Source organism: Salmo trutta, chromosome 33 (assembly GCF_901001165.1).
Source record: "Salmo trutta chromosome 33, fSalTru1.1, whole genome shotgun sequence".
Lineage (NCBI taxonomy): Eukaryota > Metazoa > Chordata > Actinopteri > Salmoniformes > Salmonidae > Salmo > Salmo trutta.
In genome coordinates this window covers 24,339,761-24,364,106 of record NC_042989.1, presented here as the reverse complement: position 1 = coordinate 24,364,106, position 24,346 = coordinate 24,339,761, and the positions used below count along the sequence as shown (strand labels likewise).

The 24,346-nt window shown below is 40.7% G+C and overlaps 3 protein-coding genes across 7 annotated transcripts; 2 read left to right on the top strand and 1 right to left on the bottom strand.

The window, feature by feature from the left end:
- Positions 1-7,901: 7,901 nt before the first annotated feature.
- LOC115172719 (protein FAM167A) lies at positions 7,902-12,480 on the bottom strand. Its single transcript, XM_029730423.1, has 2 exons — positions 10,628-12,480; positions 7,902-9,456 (listed from the first exon to the last, which is right to left on the bottom strand). The coding sequence occupies exons 1-2, from the start codon at positions 10,946-10,948 to the stop codon at positions 9,193-9,195; spliced, it is 585 nt and encodes a 194-aa protein (XP_029586283.1). The 5' UTR covers positions 10,949-12,480; the 3' UTR covers positions 7,902-9,192.
- Positions 12,481-12,721: 241 nt separating this feature from the next.
- zgc:154055 (PH-GRAM_MTMR9 and Myotub-related domain-containing protein) lies at positions 12,722-19,072 on the top strand. Of its 5 annotated transcripts, none has more exons than XM_029730417.1 (11): positions 12,722-13,353; positions 13,681-13,764; positions 14,238-14,346; positions 14,533-14,658; positions 15,492-15,662; positions 16,046-16,263; positions 16,432-16,593; positions 17,444-17,585; positions 17,800-18,020; positions 18,178-18,329; positions 18,554-19,072. In XM_029730417.1, the coding sequence occupies exons 1-11, from the start codon at positions 13,169-13,171 to the stop codon at positions 18,646-18,648; spliced, it is 1,665 nt and encodes a 554-aa protein (XP_029586277.1). In that variant the 5' UTR covers positions 12,722-13,168; the 3' UTR covers positions 18,649-19,072. The 5 variants fall into 5 exon arrangements, with proteins under 5 accessions (XP_029586277.1, XP_029586278.1, XP_029586276.1 ...); XM_029730418.1 differs by having other exon boundaries at positions 12,723-13,353; positions 13,681-13,737; positions 15,489-15,662; XM_029730416.1 differs by having other exon boundaries at positions 12,723-13,353; positions 15,489-15,662.
- A 137-nt stretch (positions 19,073-19,209) lies between these two features.
- On the top strand, positions 19,210-24,320 carry LOC115172718 (L-threonine 3-dehydrogenase, mitochondrial). The gene is made up of 9 exons (XM_029730421.1): positions 19,210-19,601; positions 19,868-20,075; positions 20,831-20,873; positions 21,068-21,138; positions 21,529-21,678; positions 21,788-21,960; positions 22,310-22,400; positions 22,501-22,770; positions 23,052-24,320. The coding sequence occupies exons 2-9, from the start codon at positions 19,883-19,885 to the stop codon at positions 23,195-23,197; spliced, it is 1,137 nt and encodes a 378-aa protein (XP_029586281.1). The 5' UTR covers positions 19,210-19,601; positions 19,868-19,882; the 3' UTR covers positions 23,198-24,320.
- Positions 24,321-24,346: the final 26 nt, after the last annotated feature.

The following is a 24,346-nucleotide window of genomic DNA, read 5'->3' as shown; positions in this document are numbered from 1 at the left end:
TTTCAGGGGGATGAAATTGAAATTGTAGCCAGCTCTGCAATGCTTGTTTGAAAAAGAAGGATACCTTGAAAAAAAGCATCATTTTCAATTAATCGAAAATGAGACATGGCAATCTGCACAAAGGCAAAAAGGCCATTTTAAAACTTAAGCTTTTCTTAGTAATCTACTTGAGAACAATTTAGGGTTCAAATAAAACTTTTGAATGAGTGAAGCTTTTGATTTGATTTTATTTTATTTTATTTGGATCTCTTTTAGTCCCCATTTGGACTAATCTTCCAAGAGTCCTTAAATATTAAAATACAATTTATATACGAACACATTTTCACATATAACACACTATTACAAACATACATAATATACTAACGTAATAAAAATAAATAATCAATCTAAAAAATATGAATTCTTCATCTACTGTAATCCCACAACATTTCTGTGTATTATATTTAAATTGTTTTAAAATAATGTTTAAATGTATATATTGAAAGGTTTCTGGTTTGCTCAGTTAATTTATTCCATTTCTTTATTGCTCTAAATCAAAATGTTCTTTTGCCTATTTCTTTTTTCTGTCTGGATAACGCATAGATGGTGGACAATCTATTCCTAGTATTTACGGAATGTCTGTCTCTTACCAACTGATTGCCGTTGTGAATTGTACTTGGCCGTTTTAAATGATGTATATTATGAAATAAAATAAGCATGTTTTTTTCAATTATCTTGTTGATTGATGACCAACCAAGAACATTGCGTATGACTGCAACAGAAAAACCATATCTCCACCGTAAAACAATCCTTGCTGCTTTGTTCTGTGCAATCTGCAGCCTCCTAACTTCACTTGATGATGCATTTCCCCAGACCACAGAACAGTAGTTCACTTGACTCTCAATTAAAGCTTGTGTTATTTGCTTAAGAATTTTTCCTGGTAAATATTTAGCTATCCTTCTGATTATGCATGCTGTTTTAATAATTTTTTTACATAGATTAGTTATTTGAGATGACCATGATAAGCAGTTGTCTAGCTGCACTCCTAATAGTTTGGTTTCTGCCACTTCTTCAATTTGTACTCCTCCCATACTTAATTGTATCCCATGCTGTTTTGGCCTTTTCCTAGTGGAACAGACCAACATAACTTTGGTTTTCTTGGTGTTTAAAACAAGTTTATTCTGGCAAACCCACTCCCTAATATTCTCCAAATCTACTTTTAAAGCTTGCTGTACCTGTTGAACCGATTGTCCTGCTGCATAAATTGTAGTATCATCTGCAAATACAGTAGCTTGAGTTTCAGCTAGGGCATAGGAAAGGTCGTTGGTATATATTAAATAAAGAAGTGGCCCAAGGCAGCTGCCCTGCGGTATTCCACAGTTTAAAGCATGAGGGGAAGAAAATGAACCATTGATATAGGTGGACTGTTTCCTGTCAGTTAGATATGACTGTACCCAATTCAATGCTACCCCCTTAAAACCATAATGCATTAATTTTGTCAAAATTATCTCATGATCCACTAAATCAAATGCTGCACTGAAATCTAAAAATAGTACCCCCACAAACTTGCCATTATCCATAGCATTGAGCCACTGGTCAGTCATGTCAACCAATGCAGTGGTAGTGGAATGATTTTTGCGATAAGCATGCTGATTGGCTGTAATCAGATCATTATTTTCCATGTACTCCCATATTTGTCTACTCACAATACCCTCCAATATCTTACTGAGTGTAGGGAGTAGACTAATTGGTCGACTATTGGCAGGAGTAGCGGGTTCTTTGCAGTCTTTTGGAATAGGACAAAGTTTAGCATGCTTCCATACATTTGCAAACATCCCCTTTTCCAGTGACCAATTAAATATGTATCTCAGTGGAACTGCAATCTGGGGAGCAGCACAGCGAAGCAAAAAATTGTCCATAAGATCATAACCTGTAGATTTCCCATCAGGTAATGACTTCAAAAGGTTTAACACCTCCTCCACTGACACCGTTTGCAGACTAAAAGAGCAGATCTTGTTGCTCATAATATGATCATCAATCCATTGGACAATAGCTTGTTTGGAAGAATGTATGTTTACATTGTTGCTCAGTAAATTAATTTTCTTTGTGAAAAAATCTGCAAAATGATTGGCAATATCAACTGGTTTTGTTATTATTCTCCCGTCAACCTCCACACTAGATGGGCATGATGAGATAGATGTACCAAGTAAACCCTTAACTGTATTCCATACCTTTTTAGAATCATTTTTACAATCAATAAAAGCATTGTTGAAAAATAACTTTTTTTTCCTTCGATTCAATTTAACTACATAATTACGAAATGTTCTATAATTCTGTTCATCAATTTCTAGTTTTGACTTGGCTGCTAAGACTTTTAACATATTTCTTTGAGAAAAAGCCTCACCCAGTTCATCATCAATCCATGGAGATGGACGTGCACCAACTGTACTCTTTCTTATAGGGGCATGATGGTCCATAACCTCAGTGAGCAAATCAATAAAACATTCTGTAGCGTGATTTAAATCATCCTCTAGATAAATCAGCTCCCAGGGTACAGCAGCCAAATCATTTAGAAATAGCTCATAATTAAATGTTTTAAAATTTCTCTTGACCACAATCCTAGGGGGTTTCTTTGGAACCTTGGTGTTCATGGTTACGGTCACAATATTATGGTCTGTCCAGCCCACTGGCATTGATCTGGCTTTTAAGCATTGCGATGGTATATTACAGAAAATCAGATCAATGCATGTGTCTGAACGATGACCCAACTTAATTGATGATCTAGTAGTATCATTAACCATTTGTTTCAAACCACAGTTCATAGCATATCTCATCAATTTTGTTCTATTCAAATTATTGTGATCCTTCCAATTTATATTAAAATCACCCAAGATAAATACATCTCTGTTGCTATCTGTGGCCTTGTCAAACCCAGTGCATAAGTCATCCAAATAGGACACCTTAGAGCTAGGAGGTCTGTACACACATCCCACCAATATGGCTGCCTGGTGAGGCAGATGTACTTGAGCCCATAGTGCCTCTACTTGACATACATTAAGGTCATCCCTCCTCTTAAAAGGTATCTGATTCTGAATATACAGTGCTACACCCCCACCATTCCTATTCCTGTCCCTTCTAAGTAGACTATATCCATGAATGTTAATTTGCCCATCATTTACAGATGCATCTAAATGCGTTTCGGTCAAGGCCAAAATATGAATATTATTTATCTTGACCAAGTTAAAAACCTCATGTATTTTGTTAGGAAGGCTACATACATTAACCTGAGCTATATGCAACCCTTTCCTTGTCAAGTGAAGATCAATAGAGAATGTATTCGTTATAGTTGAAGTTGTCATGATACACTACAACATACAAACTCAAATTTGAACATTAAATTAAAAGCTTTTACAGAGAGGTTTAGTGCTTTCATATTTAATAATCTCAACCCACCCAATTCATATTCATTATATAGATAGGCACATTTTATTTTGTCTGGTTTAGCATCCCAGATTTGCTCATGATTTGAAAAACTAATTATCAGGAGTAGGCAGCGCCATAAGTAAGTGAGTAAACTGAGATATGACTAAGGAGTTAATCACAGCAATTTTTCCATAAATAGACAGGTATTTACCTCTCCATGTTTGCAGGATCTTGCAGTTTTCTATTGAAATTCATTGTGGAGAGCTTATATCTTTTGTGATATGAATACCAAGTATGCTACTTCACCGTCAGCCCATTTTATAGGTAAACTGCAGGTTAATGTAAAAGTTGTATTTTTTAAGGATCCAATACGTAATATTGTACACTAATCATAATTAGGTTTTAGTCCAGAGAGTACAGAAAAGTTATCTAGATCTTCAATGAGACATTGCAGGGATCTAGTTTACGGTCTTAATATAAAACTTGTGTCATCGGCATACATGGACACCTTTGTTTTTAAGCCTTGGATTTCTAATCCTCTAATGTGGTTATTGGATCTGATTTTAATAGCTAGCATTTCGATGGCCATAACGAATAGATATGGTGACAGCGGACACCCTTGTTTAACTCCTCTTGACAATTCAAAACTTTGAGGAGTAGCCGTTATTTACTATTTTACACCTGGGGTTGCTATACATTATTTTTACCCATTTTATAATAGAATTACCGAAATTGAAAAAATCCAGGCATTTTATAAATAAAATCCAGTCTTACTTTATCAAATGCCTTATCAAAATCGGCTATAAATACCATTCCTGGCTTCTTATATGTTTCATGATGTTCTATTATTTCTAGTAGTTGTCATATATTATCTCCAATGTATCGTCCATGTAAAAAACCTGTCGGGTCAGGATGAACAATACCTGGTAAAACCCTTTTAATTCTGAGTGCTATGCATTTTGCTCGTATTTTTGCATCACAACATTGAAGTGTAAGGGTCCTCCAGTTTTTTAGATAGACTGGGTCTTTATATTTGCCATCTGGGTCTTGTTTTAATAATAGAGAACTCAGACCTTCCTGCTGAGTACCTGACAGACTACCATTTCTATAGGAGTAGTTAAAACAATCTAACAATGGAGATTTTAGTATATAAAAAAATACTTTATATACCCCTACCTGTATGCTATCAAGCCCTGGAGTTTTTACAGACTGAAAGGATTTAATAGCCTCAAAAAGTTATTCCTCTGTAATTTGGCCTTCGCACTGATCTTTCTGTACATTGGTTAATTTTCCATTTTTGATATTATTTGGAAAGAATTCCTTTCCATAATCTTCATTCAGGGGGAAAGGATGAGACGGAAAAGAGAACATCTGCCTAAAACAATTAGCTTCCTCTTTTAAATTATCATTCAGAGAATCATAGATGACTCCGTCTTCAGTAACGAGTTTCTGCAAATTCTTTTTGTTAGCGTTCCTGTATTGGAGATTCAGGAAGAATTTTGTGCATTTTTCTCTATATTCCATCCAGTTTGCTTTATTTTTGTAATAGATTACATTAGATCGTTTTGAATTTCAGGAAGAAGGCAATAAAAATGGAGATGTGGTATCGAAGAAGATTGGTGTCAAGTGCAAAACAGAGTAAACCCTGCACCCGACCGAGTTTTGTAGGGGAAATGGAAGTGAATGAGGGTGAGTTAAGTGAGGTGGAAGGTGTGGTGAAGAGCTCAGAACCTTGTAGGAGGGAGATTCCAAGATGTGGGAAGGGTGCAGCAGGGCATGGGATAGAAGATTGTGTAATTTCGGTGGATAAAGTTGTGTGTGTCATCTGTAGGGGTGCCCATGTTGCTGGGGATCAGAAGTGTCCGGTGCGAGAGAGGCAGGTTGAGGTGGCTAGAGTCAGAGTTGTGAAGAAAGTGCCGTATGCTGTGGCAGTGAAGAAAGTAGAGGAAGGTGGGTCAAGGGGGACGGATCCTGACAGGATCCCTGTGAGTAGTAGATCTGTGTCAGCACAGAGGGAGAGGCCAACGAGTGATATATGCTTCAGTAAGGTTGGCTTCTTAGTGTTCATAGCAATGGTTATCCACTGTACCACATAAATGCAACGTAAATCAGAGAAAATAGATGTGGTGGCATCTGCAGAGAAGTATTTGGGTATACAAGATTTGATAGGATCAAAGTAGTGGAATGGGGTAGTGGGTTTTTAAATAGTGTAGGGTTAGTTGGAAGGGTGTTTTCTTTTTCCCCCATTTTGTATCACAAAGTATAATGGATTTATATTATAGTCCAGTTGGGGCCGGTAATGCAACATATTGGATGACAACCTCCGTTAAACTCCAAAGAAGAAGAAGAAGCAAAATAATCTTCACCAGGCTTCCCGTTTTCAGGAAGCCTGGTCTGCAACAAGGCTAATTCAGTGTAAACGTCTAATCAGATAAGTAATGTTGGTGTCACAAACATAATCCAATACCTGCAGGTAGTCTAAGGTTTTAATGCATTTCTTTTGAAGTGCATTTTAAGTGAACTGATTAACCCTTACTCAGAACTCTGAGGGAACCTCTTTAGGAGAAGCACATGCCACACATTTCTGTCTTTATGTCTCAACTATCCCCATATAAATAAAATTCTGCAGGCACAGAACAGAATCTATTGTAAGGCCCTCACCTTGGTGAAGTGATTCTCTTGGCTCAAATCTCATGACATTCACAGTGATTGCAGCTACAATGAGTGAAAACTATTGACGGAAAATGAAAAGCTATTCAGCAATTAGCATCTGTCTAAGTCAGGGGGATTCCTCTTCTATTTTCTACTACAGATTATTGTCACTTATTCGTAACGTGGGTTTGAAATCACATCTCTTACGCAGGCTCATTGAGATAACTATCTAGGTGCAGTAAAACCCATTTTCCAACCCTGTCACTTTAGTGCTTTTCTCTATAATACATGTGTTATCTGGCTGCTGATGAGTGGATGAGTTTACCTCTATTCTCAAAACTAAACAATGCTTTGTGCTATGTTTTTTGTTTCTCATAAGCTTCCTGATCTGCTCCATTAAATCATAGGGGTGGTAAGCTACTGTCACCCTATCTTTGTTTTACTGAAAATGTACAGTATGTATAATTTTTGAATGTCTGGTTAAAATAGTAATATTGCATAGTCTTATGTATTATTTGTCAGTAAGACCAGTGGGCTGGCCTGCAGTTTGCAATATTAAACTTTACATTGAGTTGTGTGGTGTTCACATTTTATTGCACACAACCATCACGTGTAGATAATGCCACTAACATAATTTCCCTAAGGGGACAATAAAGTCAGTAAACACTACAATATTTCACAAGCTGCACTGTGAGAATATTCTATGTATCATAACTAATCTACAGACATAGATAGAAATTACATTTGTCTTCCCTACAGACACACAATGCAGTGTCACTATAGTTACTTGAGGGAGTTAAAACTGCATGTATTTGATTGCAGACAAAGAAAATGAACTTGAGTAGAGCCTACCCTAGCCTGGAGGATTTAAAAAAATGCTGAAACAGTCATAGATATAACGTACTTTGGGCTATCAGTTTATTAGTTGATTAACAGTACATGTGAGCGGAGTGAGGACAGAGAAAACCTTCTTAATTGCAGGGCAGTCGAACTTTATGAAAAATGGTAACAGCATAGGTGAGAGACACTAGGAATAGAAACCACATTACACAGGAAATGACATGAGGATATCCAATGAAGGACCAGGCCTTAAGGTACTACCTGAGACCCTGTGTACCCTGTATTTATCCTGTCGTTCATTACAATGGTTCCAATTGGCCTGGTTCTCTCTTTTTCTCTCTCTCTCTCACATCATACATGAGGTCATCTCATAAACTAGTATATCACGTCTAGTTCACACATCTTGTATATGTACCCATTTTGTACAATAATTGAAAACAACTTGACATGGTTATGAACTCATCAATTTATTCTTGTACCCCATAAAGGCCCAGTGCAGTCAAAAATGTGATTTTTCTGTGTTTTAGTTATGTTTTCACACTATGAGGTTGGAATAATACTGTGAAATTGTGAAAATTATGACAACTGCCCTCATGGTGTAAGAACTGTTTGAAAAGACCTCCTGAGTGGCCTCATAGGACGGCGCACAGAGAGCGTCGTCCGGGTTAGGGGTTAGGAGAGCGTCGTCCGGGTTAGGAGAGCGTCGTCCGGGTTAGGGGAGGGTTTGGCTGGTGGGGCTCTACCAATTGTTACTTATTTGTTACCCAAAAATGATTTGATATTGAGATAAAGAATGGCTGCATTGGACCTTTAAGGGTTTTTCTGAGAAGTTTAGCCTACACCACGTCATTTTAAAAAGATGAATGCCTGATGTATTAATGGAATTTCAGGATGTGAAAGGTTACAGCTAAATGAGCACTCAGTGAGGTCACAGGTAATGACAGAGGTCATTTACCCAGTTCTCTAATGGATAGACAGACTGACAGACAACAACAAAAAAAACATTATTTTCAATTTCAAGTTTGTTCCCTTTTTATTTGTAAGTTAATAGCTAACAAAAAACTTTTAACAACAAGCATCTTGAAAGAACAGCTCTGTCTCCAATCATTTATATTTCCCTCATAGATTAAATGATAACCATAACATATTCCTGCATTATATAGGTGAAAACTCTGTACATAAGGCACTTACAAATCTACATTTTGATGTATTACAACTTTGTAACAAAGTTTTTAACTTTTTAAATTTTAAACTTTGTTGGGTAATATTCAGCAAATATCGATAAAAACCCACCAAATCTTGTTCAAAATGAACTCCCTCTTAATTTCCCCAAAGATACTTTCAGTTTCTCCTCCTACCTCTCTTCCTGAGAACAATATCTTTAAACACATCTAAACTCAACCCTGATAATCTGACACAACATTGTCACATTGGACTGTGATCTGTCTTCATCTAATGGAAAATAAAATGCATGGAGTACATAGGACATAGCCTCCAATTATGTCATATCATTGAAGCCATGACCCCATGGAGGTCCTTGTTGTTTTTGGTCTCTAAAGAGGTGAAAGAATGCTGGAACGTAACCTCCAGCTTCCTGTGGACTGCTGTCTGGGACTCTGCCAACACAGAGGTGGGGGGGCCTGGCCTTCAACAGGGTTTGGGAACATGTCCCTAGTGATGTGACTAGTGTCTTATATATACTTCCTCCTGGGCTGGGGTTACAGTATGGAACTCAAGTTAGTGAGTGTTAGCGCTGTGATAGATTTTTCTTCATCTAAAGAAAGACAATTCCCCTTTGCAACTCTCAAGAGACATCTCTAGTTACAGTTGTGTTCACCATCATGGCAGTCTTATTCATTCTATCAGAGGGTCATCTTAACTATTGCCTTTGTACAGTGCAACTGATCTGACACCATGGCGATCCAGACTCGCACCAACTCCATCCCAGATCCACACCTCATCACTATCTTCCCTGTCTACTCTGACCTATCAGTCAGCACCTTCCCTGAGGTACAGTAGAAAGGTGCTGCAATGCGATGGGTTTGTGTTTTGCCCTTACAGGGCTTTACTATGGAGGCCTGTATCTATCTCTCTCAAGTCAGGGCTGGGGCACGAATCAAAGGAGTCATTTCCATTTCCTCCCACTTGGCTAATTACTGTCTGCACACTCTTCCAGCCATTCATCTTCCCTCTCGTGTAATAACAGAAACCGTTGCAGTGAAACACCCCTGATTACCCTGCGTAGATTAGACAGAGGTGTTAATACAGTAAATCCATCCTCACAGGGTGGAATATGTTTTAACAGAGGGAGAAGCGTCGGAAGTTAATGTTCATCTTGGTGAGGCCAAGGTGTTTGAGGGGGGTGGAGAGGGCGAAGGCAGCCTTCATGGGGATGTCACAGAGCAGGTCAGACTCCTCGCCACACTCCTTCAGCTCGTAGGTGGCGTCGTCCAGCATCTCCTTGTGGCGGTGACACACCTGCTCCACCTTCAGCCGGTGGATCTCCACACGCAGGCGGATCAGCTGCCGAGCCAGACGGTTGTCTTGGAACCGCATCTCCACCTGAGGATGGCAGGCGGAAAGGAGAGAGATGAGAGAGAATGGGGAGAAATCAGTCATCAAATATACAATTCTAGCAATCGGACCCCTGGATTAGGTTTTTGCATTTAGTGGGTGCCATTGATGTGTAATGATACTGACACATGATCTATGTGAAAAAATACTTTGCCTTTCTATTTGGGGATTTGTCAGCTCTGAAATTAACACAAGGTCCCTATTGTTTTAGCATGTTTGCATTATTTTGGATGCAAAGATAGCACAAAGTCATGCTCTAATCAGACAGGCATTCAAGCAAAATTAAACAGTGAAAGCACGATTATTTCCCATAAATCTCTCCATCACGCAACAGTGGCATCTGGCACAGAGACTCTACGCTCTGTTTCATGTGCGTCATGAGGATGCCAAACCAAACCAGTATAACTACCTGGTAATTACGTTTGCCAAATAGTTGCACTGCGTCTTATTCACAGTGGTGAAAAAAGTACTAAAATGTCATACTTGAGTAAAAGTCTAAAAGTATCTGGTTTTAATTGTACTTAAGTACAGTGGAAGAAAAAGTATTAAATCGTCATACTTGAGTAAAAGTACAAAGTAAAAGTAATTGCTATACATCCAATTCCTTATTTTAAGCAAACCAGGCGGCACGATTTTCTTAATATTTTTAATTACGGACAGCCTTGGGCACACCAACACTCAGACATCATTTACAACCACAGGATTTGTGTTTCGTGAGTCCGCCAGATCAGAGGCAGTAGGGATGACAAAGTGTTATATTAATAGAGTGCACTAATTCTGTCCTGGTTGAGCATTCTAAATGTAATAAGTACTTTTAGGTGTCAGGGAAAATGTTTGGAGTAAAAAGTACATTATTTTCTTTAGGAATGTTGGGGAGTAAAAGTAAAAGTTGTCAAAAATATAAATAGTAAAGTAAAGTACAGATACTCCAAAAAACGACTTAAGCAGTACTTTTAAGTATTTTTACTTAATAAGTACATCACACCACTGCTTATTCATATGTACTATAATATTTTCGTTGTATTCTACATATCTAGGAAATGCAGAGATAGTGTAGCCTAATTAATTTCTAACATGTCCATGTACAAATAACCGTGTCAGAGGTGGAGAAAAAAGGGTAATTATGTTGAATTTCGGCATTCAGAAAATGTGTGCTCACCAACTCTTTCCTAAGAAATTCCAACGCGTCATTAATGGTATCGAAGCCACAGATGTTGCGGATGGTTAGATCTGAGTTCTCATCCCGCGTAATTTCAGGCAAGAGCACATATTTCTCTGCAGTCTCTTGGCCATTTTTTGAACCATTTGGGTTCTCCTTCCATGGTTGGCTCTGCAAGCGCTCCTGCCATTCAAAGTATGATGGTCTGCGGGTTTGTAACTTTAGTTTTTCGGTAAGTGCTTTCACATTGTTCAAATCCTCAGCTTCTCCCTCAGTATCTCCGTCGGGGTTATCCTCACCTCCCAGCTCTTTAAAATCCATTGCAAGTGCTCTAGACGTTTAAAAAGGATATGCGTAAAAAGACATTTCAGAGGCCGCAAAAAAGTAGGAATTAGTTATTCACAGAGCACGATGCCTCTTGAAGCACATGAAGTGTTCTGTCACTGGGCTTGCCAGTTCTAGATTGGAGTGTACTGGTGATCCTTATTTATAGAATGATAAGGAGAAGCAGAAGTGGCCTCCCATATCCATTATGGAGAAGAGGTGTAGTTCATGCAAGTAGCCTCCCTCATGTTATCCACCTGACCACACTAAGGTGAAATAAATAGTTTGCTGTGTCCACTTACGGCAGCACTCATGTGCCGCTTTTAACATTGGAATGCAATGATTTGATATGTCAATGGTTCAAAGGTTTTGTGTAATTTCATCCCCTAAATTCCTTAAACACTAAAATGGCAATGGGATGAAATTGATTTAGCCATATCTCTTAAACGTATTATGTTAAAGACATGCTCCTGTACTTTGGCGACTAAAAAGTTATTTTTGAAACCTCCCGCTTTGAGCTGGATGTGTAGTTCATAAATGCATTATCTATGAGCAGACTTACTGTCTTACTTCAATTAGCCACAAAATCCCTAGCTTGAAAGCAATTGTTATCTTGAAGCTGTTTTCCCTACATTTCCCACAACCTGGGCCAGCCCCTAGCAATTCCAGTTCTTGCCAATGAGCTTCAGCCCCTCACATTTCAGTGAAAGCTAGGAGAGGCCTGTCCAGTGTTATCCAATAAGGTTGCCGTGTGGGCCCAACGGCTCAGTGGACACAGCAGAGAGAGAAAGAGAGTGAGCGCAATGACCTGGTGCACATATCTGCACATATGTGACAGAGTATGCAATTTCCAGGACTACTTTTGTATCCTGAGTGCTACTTTCAGAACTACTGGCTAAAAAGTATACAAAAGTACCTGAGAATCTCTTTAAGATGGCTCCTCGATACATTTAGGGTTTATGTTTGTAATTAAAATATGTTATTTGATTAGATTTGATCAGATAATATTGTGGTGTAGCCATTCCATGTTTAATAGAGCAGGTACAGGTACACAAACATCATGTAATTAGTTAATGGTCTTGGTGACAAACTCCTGAGAAATAATGATTGGAATGTCTTAATTTGAGGCAATGCCTCCATCTAGTGGTAATTTTCGAACACACTTCTGGTCAATTGCCCAATAATACCCAGTAATTGGCTGGAAAGATGGATGGGATAGCAATTTGCTGCATGTTTTCGACAATATGTGTGTAAACATTTACTCACCTATTACTTGATCTCCAGATGATTGATATAGGTCACACACAGGAAATGAGACGGGTATTCACAAACATTGACCAATAAAGTGTCTTGCTTTAGGTTAGTGACCTGAAGTTACTAGAGAAGTAGCATCTACCTGGTTGGAAGCCGAGGCTACTAAATCATATCAAATCAATGAGTAATGTAAACGAACTAGTCTGGGGCGGTTCAACAACAGCTTGAAAGAGACAGAAATCAGTCAGCAGCTGATTTCACTCAAAAAACCTAGCGTGTGATTTCTATACATACTCAACTCCAATCGTCTAGTGGTGAGGTTTGCTGTCTTGAGGTTTGTTGTCTTCAGATTGTCAGTTCTTCAGGCGCCAGCAGGTACCAGGGCCCTGTAGATACGCTATAATGACTGACTAGATGCAGACGATACCATTATCTTATCATGAACTGGGTATGAATATGAACCGAGTATGAATTGTATTAACTTTTTTAGGCAAGATTATCAACAAAATGCAAACCCAATATTAGGCTACACACTAATAGGCATTTTGAAATGAATTGCCCCTCTATAGATAGGATCTTTGACTTTGTGTTCTTTCACCACTGCTTCCAGGAAACGCTCACTTCCTTCTTTTGTAACCACAAGATGTTTTCACATTTTAAGGGCTGGTTGTAAAGCAGCCAAGTATGGCTTAAAGAGGTGTCCCCACAGGCAGGGTGGGTTAATGAGAAAACGAAAGGAAACAACTGCTATGAAGAGGTTATTATCTTCAAACAAACCCTTCGCCTAGCTACATTTGGACCGTGTCACGCCCCTTTTCCATGGGACAAGAATAAGTGGTATAATTTCAATAATTCAGATAAGTAGCCTAAACAAGTTTCAGAAGAGGAAATAAGCTGCGAAGACTTTTTCTGGCGCGCGCGACTTGGATCTCCGTGCGCTTCTTGTCATCTTGCGCTGATGCGATGGAGTTTTCAGAGCACATAAAGACCGCGAACGTTGAAGATGTCGTTCTGAGACGGCCGTTTCATCCACCGATGCAAGGAACGTTATGCGTCACTGGCCACCACCTGCTCTTCTCTAACAGAGATGGAGACAGCTCGCGGCTGGTCTTGTTACTTCTCAGAAACATCGATGCCATAGAGAAAAGGTAAGTGGGGTGAGGGCAATAGGTGACCGCTTTTTCCACTAAAGTATTTAAATGTCATATTCAAAGGTGTAATGATGGACCATATAGCCTTATACAGAACTGCTGCCATATTGCCTGAACCCCATATTTCAATGTGCTGACAGCCAATTGTCACATTGGGGAAACTAATAGTTACTAATAAAGTGTTTAACACGTTAACATTTTCCCAGCCTACATCAGTGTTGGGTCAGGGTGCCTGTGTAGCCTGTTGATAAACATGTCTCACTAACCCATCTTGCTGTCTCTCTCCCTCCATCCTTCTCGCTGTCTCTCTCTCACCATGCCCAGTGTGGAAAACCTGTTGGGCTATTCCAGCCTCTTCTCTAGTACAGGCCAGAGTCAAAGGTTTGACATAAGTGTGACACCTTGCGTGTGAGTTTGTGTGTTTGTGCATTATGCAGTGTGCTGCTATCCATGTCCTGTGCAGCACTGTGCGAAAATAACAGGATTCTGATGCTGCAGGAATAATAACCAATCCCACCTAAGCTCAAGCTCTGTCTCACATGCCATCACTGAAACCTCTCCATATGCTTTGTGTCATGAACTGCGAAGAACCAAATGCAGGAATTTCAGTGCTCATTTACTGCAGTTATGAATCTGGTTCAGACAGTTCATTTGGAGGTGTAGTGCAGACAAAGAGTTGATATGGAGGGGAAATGCGGGCCTCATCCTTTCTCTGAGAGAATCTCCACTCCCACCAGCTGGTTGGGTTGGACTTGCTTTTTTGAATGCTTTTTTTTGGAGGGGAGGCAGCCTAGATCATGGAACCCTGAGAGGGAGTGTTGAGGGTAATATGTGGGGTTAGACAGAAGCCCTATAATGATGTGTGTGTATTTCATATGAAGGCCTTCCGGGTCCTCTGGAACAATCACCCTCAAGTGTAAGGACCTGTGTGTTCTGCAGCTGGACATTCCAGGCATGGAGGAGTGCCTGAACATTGCCCGTTCCATTGAGGTACAGTAGCAGGGTGGTAGAATACACACAGGCTGTACATACATACCCAGCATGTAAAAACTAGTATTACATTCATACATGTTTAACAACATTACAATTAGTGTTTTGCTTTTTGTTTTGACTAGTCGTAAACTTTTTGCCCCCCCCCCCTCCCCGCTCTCCCTCTCTCTCCCTCTCTCTCTGTAGCATCTCTCTTCTCTGGACATTGTGTCCGATATGTATCCATTCTTCTACAGACCGCTTACACTCAGTCTGCAGGACCAGTGGGGCCTCTCATCGCCTGAACAGAACTACGCTCAAATGGAGGAGCTAGTGAGTGCAGCACAAACACCCACACACAGATGTCCAGTCGTTTTAGAGTAAATGCAACAATCAGAGCCAATCATCACAAACATTAAGACTATACAAAACATCCATGACAGACTGACCAGGTGAATCCAGATGAAAGCTATGATCCGTTATTGATGCCACTTATTAAATCCACTTCAATCAGTGTAGATGAAGGGGAGGAGATGAGTTAAAGAATCATTTTTAAGCCTTGAGACAATTCAGACATGGATTGTGTATGTGTGCCATTCAAGAGGGTGAATGGGAAAGACAAAAGATTTAAGTGCATTTGAACGGAGTATGGTAGAAGGTGCCAGGCGCACCGGTGTGTGTCAAGAACTGTAACGCTGATGGGTTTTTCACTGGGGAGACCAAACGGAGGGGTCAAGATTCAGATAAATGAATCCTGCTGAGGCCACAATACCAGCCCTGCAGCCGATTACATGTGGTTCCACTTACTGCATTATGACTGTGTAAACAATACATGTGAGAAACGACATGAATCCATGCTCATCTATATAGTCAGCTTCCTGTGGAACCCTTGTCATGGGGAATTTACTCTAGTTCTAAAACACATAGCCTGGGGATCGCTATGTTAAGAGACCCTATTAGAATCAAGATAGTGGGTGTAGGCACTGTTAAAATAAATCATACTATTTAAAACCAAAAAGGGTTCAATGGCTCGCTTCATATATGGCCCTCAAAAAGGTTCTTTATACTGTAGAACGTCAAATCACTCTTATTTTTAACAGTGAACAGTATGTACCTATTGATCTGTGTTGTTGTGTCTTCCTATCGTATCTCCTTCTCTGCAGCAGGACAGGTGGAGACTGAGTCATGTGAACAAGGACTACTCTGTGTGTCCCTCCTACCCCCCTGCTGTTATTGTCCCTCACTCCATAGACGATGAGACATTGGTGAAGGTGGCCAAGTTCAGACAAGGGGGCCGCTTCCCTGTCCTCTGTTATTACCACAGGAAAAATGGCATGGTGAGATACGCATGGATCCACACATATGCAGTTATTCACACACACAAATACTTTTATGTCACTACAATGTACAGTAATTAATGTTGTTTGACATTAGATGGTTTAAAAAAAATAATGTTTTATTTATTTAACTAGGCAAGTCAGTTAAGAACAAATTCTTATTTTACAATGATGGCCTACCCCAGCCAAACCCTCCCCTAACCCAGACGACGCTGGGCCAATTGTGCACCGCCTTAAGGGACTCCCGATCACGGCCGGTTGTGATACAGCCCGGGATCAAACCAGGGTCTGTAGTGCCGCCTCTAGCACTGAGATGCAGTGCCTTAGAACGCTGCGCCACTCGGGAGCCCTTCTTTATCAAATAGCAAAATTGTGTTTCCCAGGTCATCATGCGCAGCAGCCAACCCCTGACAGGAGCCAATAGGAAGCGCTGCAGAGAGGATGAACTCCTCCTCCAGGCGGTGATTGATGGCTCTGGGCTGGGTTACATCATTGACACCCGCTCCAACCAACAGGCTCAGCAGGCCAGGATGACAGGGGGCGGGTTTGAATCTAAATCTAGCTACAGTTGCTGGAAGAGACTGCACCGTCAACTGGAAAGGTGTCTGTCTGTGTGTTTGCCTGTTGTGTGTGTGTGTGTGAGTTTTTTTCATTTGTTTGTGGCTACGTATGTCTGAGTTGCCAGGGTGTTTCTGCTTTAACCAAACCTTTTTTGTAGCTCTATGCCTGTTGACTGAATAGTTATATTTGTGTGTGTGTGTGTCTCCAGGGGGAAGGTGCTTCAGGAAAGTCTGATAAAATTGGTGGAGGCTTGTGGGGATCACTCCCACAGTGTGGATCGCTGGCTCAGCAAGCTGGAGAACTCCAAATGGCTCTCTCACGTCCACACTGCCCTGGCCACAGCAGGCCTACTGGCAGAGTGTGTGGAGAGGTAGATTTGCACTCTACTCTCATAACCCTAAATGTAATGTTTTCAGAATGGGGCGGCAGGTAGCCTAGTGGTTAGAGCTTTGGGCCAGTAGCCGAAAGGTTGGTACATCGAATACCCGAGCTGACAAGGTAAAAAGCTGTCGTTTTGCCCCTGAACAAGGCAGTTAACCCACTGTTCCTAGGCCGTCATTGTAAATAAGAATTTGTTCTTAACTGACTTGCCTAGTTAAATAAATAAAATTACAAAATAATCATACATCATCATGTAAGACGCCGCCCGAATGAGAAGAGGAATACGGAGTGGGCTTTTAGTCCGACTCAGGAGATGTGCATACCATCCACCGCTTCCGAGTATATTACTCACTAATGTTCAATCCCTGGACAATAAACATGCTCAGGGCAAGGATCTCCTTCCAGAGAGACATCGGGGACTTGTAACATACTCTGTTTCACGGAATCATCTCTCTCTCCGGATATACTGTCCCCGTCCATACAGCCAGCGGGGTTCTCGTGCGGACAGGAAGAAAGAACTCTCCGGGAAAAAGAAAGGCTCTTGTGTATGTTTCATGATTAACTACCAGTGGTGTGATTGTGGTAACTTACAGGAACTCAAGTCATTTTGTTCTCCGGATCTGGAATACCTCACTATCAAATGCCGATCGCATTACATTCTGAAAGAATCCTTGAAAATTTGATTTTAACACTGTGCTGCATAGTGTTACACTGAGTCATAATGAGTGTTGTTTTGCTTTGTATTGCTGATGTGCTGTTTTGTTTCCTGTATTGTGTAATATCCTGTTTACGTGTAACATTGTTCTATGTTATGTAACCCTCTATGGTGCTCTGGCCAGGGATGGCCACTCTGTTCTAGTCCATGGCTCAGAGGGCACAGACACCACCCTTCTGGTGAGCTCTTTGGCCCAGCTCATCCTGGACCCCAACACACGCACACTGGCCGGCTTCCTGGGCCTCCTAGAGAGGGAGTGGCTACTGGTGAGACCCCTAAAATAGTCACACGCTACCTCTTATGTCACAACTATTTTCAAACCCTCATATACTGTAGATTGAGAGCTGGTAATGTGTACATTAGTCCTGTGTACATTCAATGGCTAACTAGCTATACTAGCTGAAGCTGTGTGTGTGTTTTTATCTCAGAGTGTGTGTTTTTTGATCTGTTGATGTGTGTGTGTGTACTCCCTTTCCACAGGCAGGTCACCCGTTCCAGCAGCGCTGTGCCCACTCAGCCTACTCCCACGCCCGTCTGAGGCTGGAGGCTCCAGTGTTCGTGCTGCTGCTGGACTGTGTGTGGCAGCTGGCCCGACAGTTCCCTCTGGCCATGGGCTTCTCTGAGTCTCTGCTGCTGCGGCTGGCCATGGAGGTCTACGCCTCAGACTATGGCACATTCCTCTGCAACAGTGACCAGGAGAGGTGAGACATTCATGCGTTGTCCAGACTGTCCTTATATCCACAGTCATTGTCCAAGATGTTAGTGTATCCACACTAAATCCACATCCGTCTGTCCATCTGTCTGTACCTTTCCAGTTACTCTTCATCTCTCTCTCCCTCTTTCTTTCGCTCTCATCAGGTGTGCTGCAGGGGTGAAGGAGAGAACCCACTGTCTGTTCCAGTTCCTCCTGAAGCCCAGTGAGAGGGAGCGTTACTCTAACCCCCTGTATGAGCCCACTGAGCTGGCCATCTGGCCCTCCGTTCAGCCACAGTCCCTGCAGCTCTGGAGAGGTGAGTTACAGTTGCCACAGTAACACAGGCAGATCTGAGTCGGCTCTCCCTTACTGCAGCCCTCTGACATATAGTATGCTAAATGTTGAATTTGAATAGTTATTACATTAAGAGTATCAAATAAGGCAATTTCTTAATTGATGAGTAATAAGCAATGAAATGGTAGATCATGTAAATAAATACATTATTTACTACCAAGATTCCTCTGTCTGGATGTGTATCAGGTCTGTTCCTGCGTTGGACCCAACATGCTGTGCACCTAGAGAAGGCTCAGGAGGAGTTGCGGAACCTTGTCATTGAGTGCCGTGGGGCAAGTTGAAAACACTGATAAAGTGGGCTCGAAAAATACAGTGACACACTGGACTGATGGAACACACAGTGACACTCATCCTGGTTGATTGACTGTTGAGGAAGAGAACAAATATATACTTTTATTGTGAGAAAAGTATTCTCCTATGGACATGAATTAGATGGGTATTCATCCATCCCAAAGAATATCAAATTGCATCGCATACTGTGAAAGTTCCTCACTGTTAAATACTTTTCTCTCATGGTTACATGCATATATTTTGGATCTACCTTTTTTATAGCGTTTTCACTGTAAGTCCATATTTATTTTTTATAATCTATTTTTATTTTTATTTTTGACCTACAAACACTTTACATTTTAGCAATTTTTGGAATAATTTGATACATGTCAAGGTACTCAATATGCAAACGTTTTATTAAAAGGAATTTAATTTATCTCATAGCTTATTTCTTGCCAACATTTGTATTGTGATGATCCACCCCAAGTATCCTGGGACTAATGTGATGTGCTTTTTTTAATCCCCTCTGACTCTGACGTAAGCCTCTACACTGCAGCCCTGTTCAACATTGCAACAATACAAACAGGTAGTCAGCATGTTTGCCCACATGTTGGCCCTATAGCGTAGCAGGCTGGATATTGTAGTAATTTACAATTGAGTCGTGACCTCTCGCGTTCTTACATCATAACGAGGAAAACCACGTATCCCAGCATGACTTTCTTCAGCCATTTAGTTACCCAATGGATGCTCGGTGCGCTTATTCAGTGACCAATCGGAGGGTAGCCTAATCTTTTAATTCTAAGAGTTAAATACCACGAAAAACGTTTTATCAGCGCAATTTACATCAATTAGTTTATTAGCCTAGTGTGGGATGCGCTTGTGCGATCTGTAAAAGCTTCATTTTGGTCAACAAGTGGTTGGCACGATCAACTGAGACAGATTCCAGGTTTTTGTCAGCACACAGGTAAAATGTTGTTTTCTATGAATTCTTCTGATACATAACGCGTGGTGTTCCAGTCAATACGAACACTATAAAGTTGATGTTTTAAATTAAACAACAATGTTACTTAACTAACCTATTGGCCTAAGCCTAACATGGTCAATTTACATAAATCCGTAGAATTAATAGTGTCTATGACCTACGTGGTGTAATTTCCTACTGAGAAAGATTGATTTGACGGATGAAATAGATAACATAGCCTCTTGTCTTTGATCGAACTTTTTCCTCAGGGGCAGCAGCTCGACATGCTATCGGGTATGCGGGTCTGTGTGCCCTCCGCTGTAGCGCTATTCGGCTCGTTGTGCCATGGCTGTCGCAGCTGGGCGCGTAGTTTGTCATTCCGGAGTTTTAGTTGGTCGCCCCGAAAGATCAGCCGATGGAACAGTCAAGATTCCATTGACCTACCTCCTGCGGAGAACCCACGAATTCTCATCACAGGTTAAACCATTTTTTAAATTGTATTTGTAAAAATCTCAAATAGCACTTTATGGACCATAGGCTGTATATGCTTTATATATATGTTTATAATCTCCAACCGACACAGCCAGAAGAGGACTGGCCACCCCTCAGATCCTGGTTCCTCTCTAGGTTTCTTCCTAGGTTCCTGCCTTTCTAGGGAGTTTTTCCTAGCCACCGTGCTTCTACATCTGCATTGCTTGCTGTTTGGGGTTTTAGCCTGGGTTTCTGTATAAGTACTTTGTGACATCTGCTGATGTAAAAATGGCTTTATAAATACATTTGATTTGATTTGTTTATGAAAATATAAACATTTGTTTAGATGTTTTAACAACAGCAATGGCATGTTGTCAATCTAGTTTTTGTCCTTTAGATTTGTGTTCACTGTTTAGTAAGTGGCAATCCTATTTTCCCTCACTACAATAGGCTGTGAGCAGACTGTGCTAGGGACAAAAAGGCCCCAGCGAGTGACCACTGGCAGAATAATAGCTTGAGGCCAGTTTTTGTCTGTAGGCTACATAAAGCTTTGGTGAAAACAAAAAAAGGTCACAGCCTGGTTGGAGCAGAATATGAAAAAACATCCAGACCATTTTTTTCTGATATTCTATACAAGAAACAGATTTTCACCCATGTATTCTCGATTTTGAGCAAATACAAATTAACAATTGAGATTATGTGTTGTTTTATGAATTCTTATTAATTCTGCATTGTATTATTTATTTTCTCTTCGTGGAAAGGTGGCCTTGGACAGTTAGGTGTGGGGCTTGCAGAAATCCTGAGGTGAGAAAAAACTAAAGAGCAATCTTTTCTTCAAAGGCTAAGAGATGTTGATAGCCTGAATCTTCCCCAGACTGTAGAATTCTCATTTAACATCTACAAATAGATAGTTTGGATTCTGGGGTTCACTCCAGTTAAATTCAGTAAATTTAGGAATTAACTGAAATTGCAGATATTAATTGAATATCAATGTGTAGGAAACAGTACGGAACAGAAAACGTTATCCTATCGGATATCAAGAAGCCTCCACCAGAAGTGTGCAGAAGTGGTACGTTTTCTTTGTTGGACTGATCAACAATTCTCTCTTAATCTCTATACCATGCACATCTCCATACTGTGCTTATCAAATCCTCTTATTTTCTGCATAAAAGAACATGTCTCCTACCTTAGGTTTCCTAAGCATGTCAGCTCAAAATACGGAGAATAAACTGTATAAAACTGTATTAACAATAAAGAAAGTTGTACACTACATATATACACCCAACAATGGGTAAACCTGAAATTTTGGTTTACCCATTACATTTTTGGGAGAAAATATAGTGTACAACTTTCTTTATTTTTATACAGTTTGTTCTCCGTTAGTGAGCACCTTGACAAAATAGCTAATGCTATTTAAGTCTTAAGTCTTATCAAACTCTTTGTCTCTCTTCTCCCTCAGGCCCATTTGTGTATGCTGATGTGTTGGACTATAAGAACCTCAGAGAGTTGGTGGTGAATAACCGCATCACCTGGCTGGTGCATTACAGCGCTCTACTCAGTGTTGTGGGAGAGGCCAATGTGGCCCTGGCTCGCAAGATCAATATCACAGGTCAGCTCCAGGATCACACACAAAAGCTATCACAGTATCCAGGGCACCACCCTTTTTGTATGTTTTGTATGTTTTTGTCTAAAGATTCTCTCTTTGCTGTACTTTCTAGGGCTTCATAATGTGCTGGACCTGGCTCTGGAGAGCTGTTTACGTCTCTTTGTCCCCAGCACCATCGGAGCCTTTGGCCCTTCTTCTCCCCGTGACCCTGCACCTGACCTGTGTGTCCAGAGGCCTCACACCATTTATGGGGTGTCCAAAGTGCATGGCGAACTGATGGGGGAGGTGTGACCTGTTATGTTCACACAAACAAACAAACAAACAAACATACATACATACATACTGTACATGCACACACAAACAGTTGTAGATGCAGTCATAATGCAACCACATCGCTGTCTAATGCACACTCCTGCACGCATCCACACACACACACACAACCTGCCGGTCCTCTCTTATAGACAGAGGAATCTAGAAAGAAAAGTGAGATCGTTTTGCCATTTATCTTTTTCAGAGAGAGTAAGTAAATTCAGTAACACAGCAGATAGGGCAGATTAAGAGAAGTATGCTGCAGAAATATGCTTTTGCTGGTTATTTGCTGTACCTTCTATTGTGTTAAATCTCTCTCTGTTAGTATCTTCATCACAAGTATGGACTGGACTTCCGCTGCCTACGCTATCCTGGCGTCATCTCAGCTAACACACAGCCTGGGGGAGGAACAACAGGTAACCCATATTTATCATTTAATAATTTATTAAAGTATTAATGTCACCATTATAGGGATATATTCCAATACATTCTATGTACATTTTTGCCCTCCCATAGACTATGCTGTCCAGATTTTTCATGATGCCCTCAGCACGGGTCACCACGAGTGCTATTTACGCGCTGACACACGTCTGCCGATGATGCATGTTGGTGACTGCCACCGTGCGACTGTGGAGTTCATGCAGGCCCCGGAATGCCAGCTGTCGCTGCGCACATACAACATCGATGCCATGAGCTTCACCCCTGAGGAAGTGGCCACGGAAATCCGCAAGCACCTGCCCCACCTTAAGGTCACCTATAACCCTGACTCTGTCCGCCAGACAATTGGTATGTTCATTGTTCAGCCTAATGGTGTGTGTCTGACGATCTGTGTAGTGTTATTGAACTTCAAGATGTGTGATTTGAAATAAGCCATAGCAGAAGTATATGGAAAGTTTTCTCCTTCATAGTGTATAGAGTAGATATAAATAAATTGTATTTTTCTAGTACTATTAAATATTGGAAGCCTTGCATGTTCGTTTTTCACACGGTCACCAGCCATGAATGATGTCATCATACAGTCTTATTAAGTTGTGATATGTAAAACTCGATTGTCCCCTGATGTGCAGCGGACAGCTGGCCGGTGAGGTTTGATGACTCCAACGCACGGAGAGATTGGGGCTGGAAGTCGACATATGGGCTTGAGGAGCTCGTCTCAGACATGCTGAGCTCCATCCGTGACAAGAGGACCAACGCCGGACTGCCAGTCAGCTAGCAGGTCCCGCCCACAGAGAGTGATCTACCAATCACTATTCCCTTAAGTCCGCTTCAGCCTGGGTGTGCCTATCACAACAGACCCTCTTTCCTTAGCATCATCTCCAAACCAGGACTCTTCTGTAAATCAGGATAATATTACACCAATAAACCAGGGACTATTTTCAAACCTGTCATCTTCAGTCAGAACCACTCAACTTTCCACAACAGTGGACACTGACACAAACACACACACACACACACACACACACACACACACACACACACACACACACACACACACACACACACACACACACACACACACACACACACACACACACAAGTAACAGGCAACAAGCACACACTCTCATAATAGCAGCTTTACTCTTTTCAGGGAACCATACTGTCAACCATTCTCTTCTGTTGTGACTGTCTTCAGTTTCTGTTGTTTTAAATGTGATAGAGAATTTTAATATCATAGCAGTTTTAACATAGGCCTTAAACGTCTGGGGGAAATAGGCTTCAGGCAAATTATTTTACATATAGTTAGTCATAACCCTACCTTCAGTTTCCAGTATCTCAAGGAGTTTCATTTACATTTTACATTTACAGTATGTCATTTAGCAGACAGTCTTATCCAGAGCGATTTACAGTTAGTGCATTCATCTTAACATAGCTAGGGGAGACAACCACATATCACAGTCATAGTAAGTACATTTTTCCTTAATAAAGAAGTTATCAGCAAAGTTAGTGCTAATAGGAAATGTTCCTCCTTGCCTGCTGTATTAGGGTAGTATAGAGGGCACAGTGACTTCCTTCCTGGCTTGCTGCGTTAGGGTAATATAGAGGGAACAGTGAAATGACACAGGAGCAGTGAGAGATATAGGGACAACTATCAGAAGAAATAGAAAATCCACAATGTTTACAAAAGGCCTGCCTTTACAACTCAACTTCAGTACATTTTCAAACATCTCCATATTTCTTTACAGTCAGTGTGATTTTGGGTACAAATGGGTACCAAATAAATTCAGAATTGAAGCCTTATTTTTAATTGACAACTAATTAGAAATATATTTGTGAGTAATGAACAAAATTGCAGTGTACTTTTGATCATAAATGGAATAAATCTCTTAATTTGCTCATTCTGTTGTTTTGTCATTTGCTTTCA

Excerpts from the sequence above, each read along its gene's own strand:
- zgc:154055 (XM_029730416.1), top strand. The coding sequence starts at position 13,169 with ATGGAGTTTTCAGAGCACATAAAGACCGCGAACGTTGAAGATGTCGTT. Across the intron at positions 13,354-13,680 it reads ATCGATGCCATAGAGAAAAG|TGTGGAAAACCTGTTGGGCT; the intron begins GTAAGTGGGGTG and ends CACCATGCCCAG. Across the intron at positions 13,765-14,237 it reads ATAAGTGTGACACCTTGCGT|GCCTTCCGGGTCCTCTGGAA; the intron begins GTGAGTTTGTGT and ends TTTCATATGAAG.
- LOC115172718 (XM_029730421.1), top strand. The coding sequence starts at position 19,883 with ATGCTATCGGGTATGCGGGTCTGTGTGCCCTCCGCTGTAGCGCTATTC. Across the intron at positions 21,961-22,309 it reads ATGGCGAACTGATGGGGGAG|TATCTTCATCACAAGTATGG; the intron begins GTGTGACCTGTT and ends TCTCTCTGTTAG. Across the intron at positions 22,401-22,500 it reads GCCTGGGGGAGGAACAACAG|ACTATGCTGTCCAGATTTTT; the intron begins GTAACCCATATT and ends GCCCTCCCATAG.
- LOC115172719 (XM_029730423.1), bottom strand. The coding sequence starts at position 10,948 with ATGGATTTTAAAGAGCTGGGAGGTGAGGATAACCCCGACGGAGATACT. Across the intron at positions 9,457-10,627 it reads AATTTCTTAGGAAAGAGTTG|GTGGAGATGCGGTTCCAAGA; the intron begins GTGAGCACACAT and ends TGCCATCCTCAG.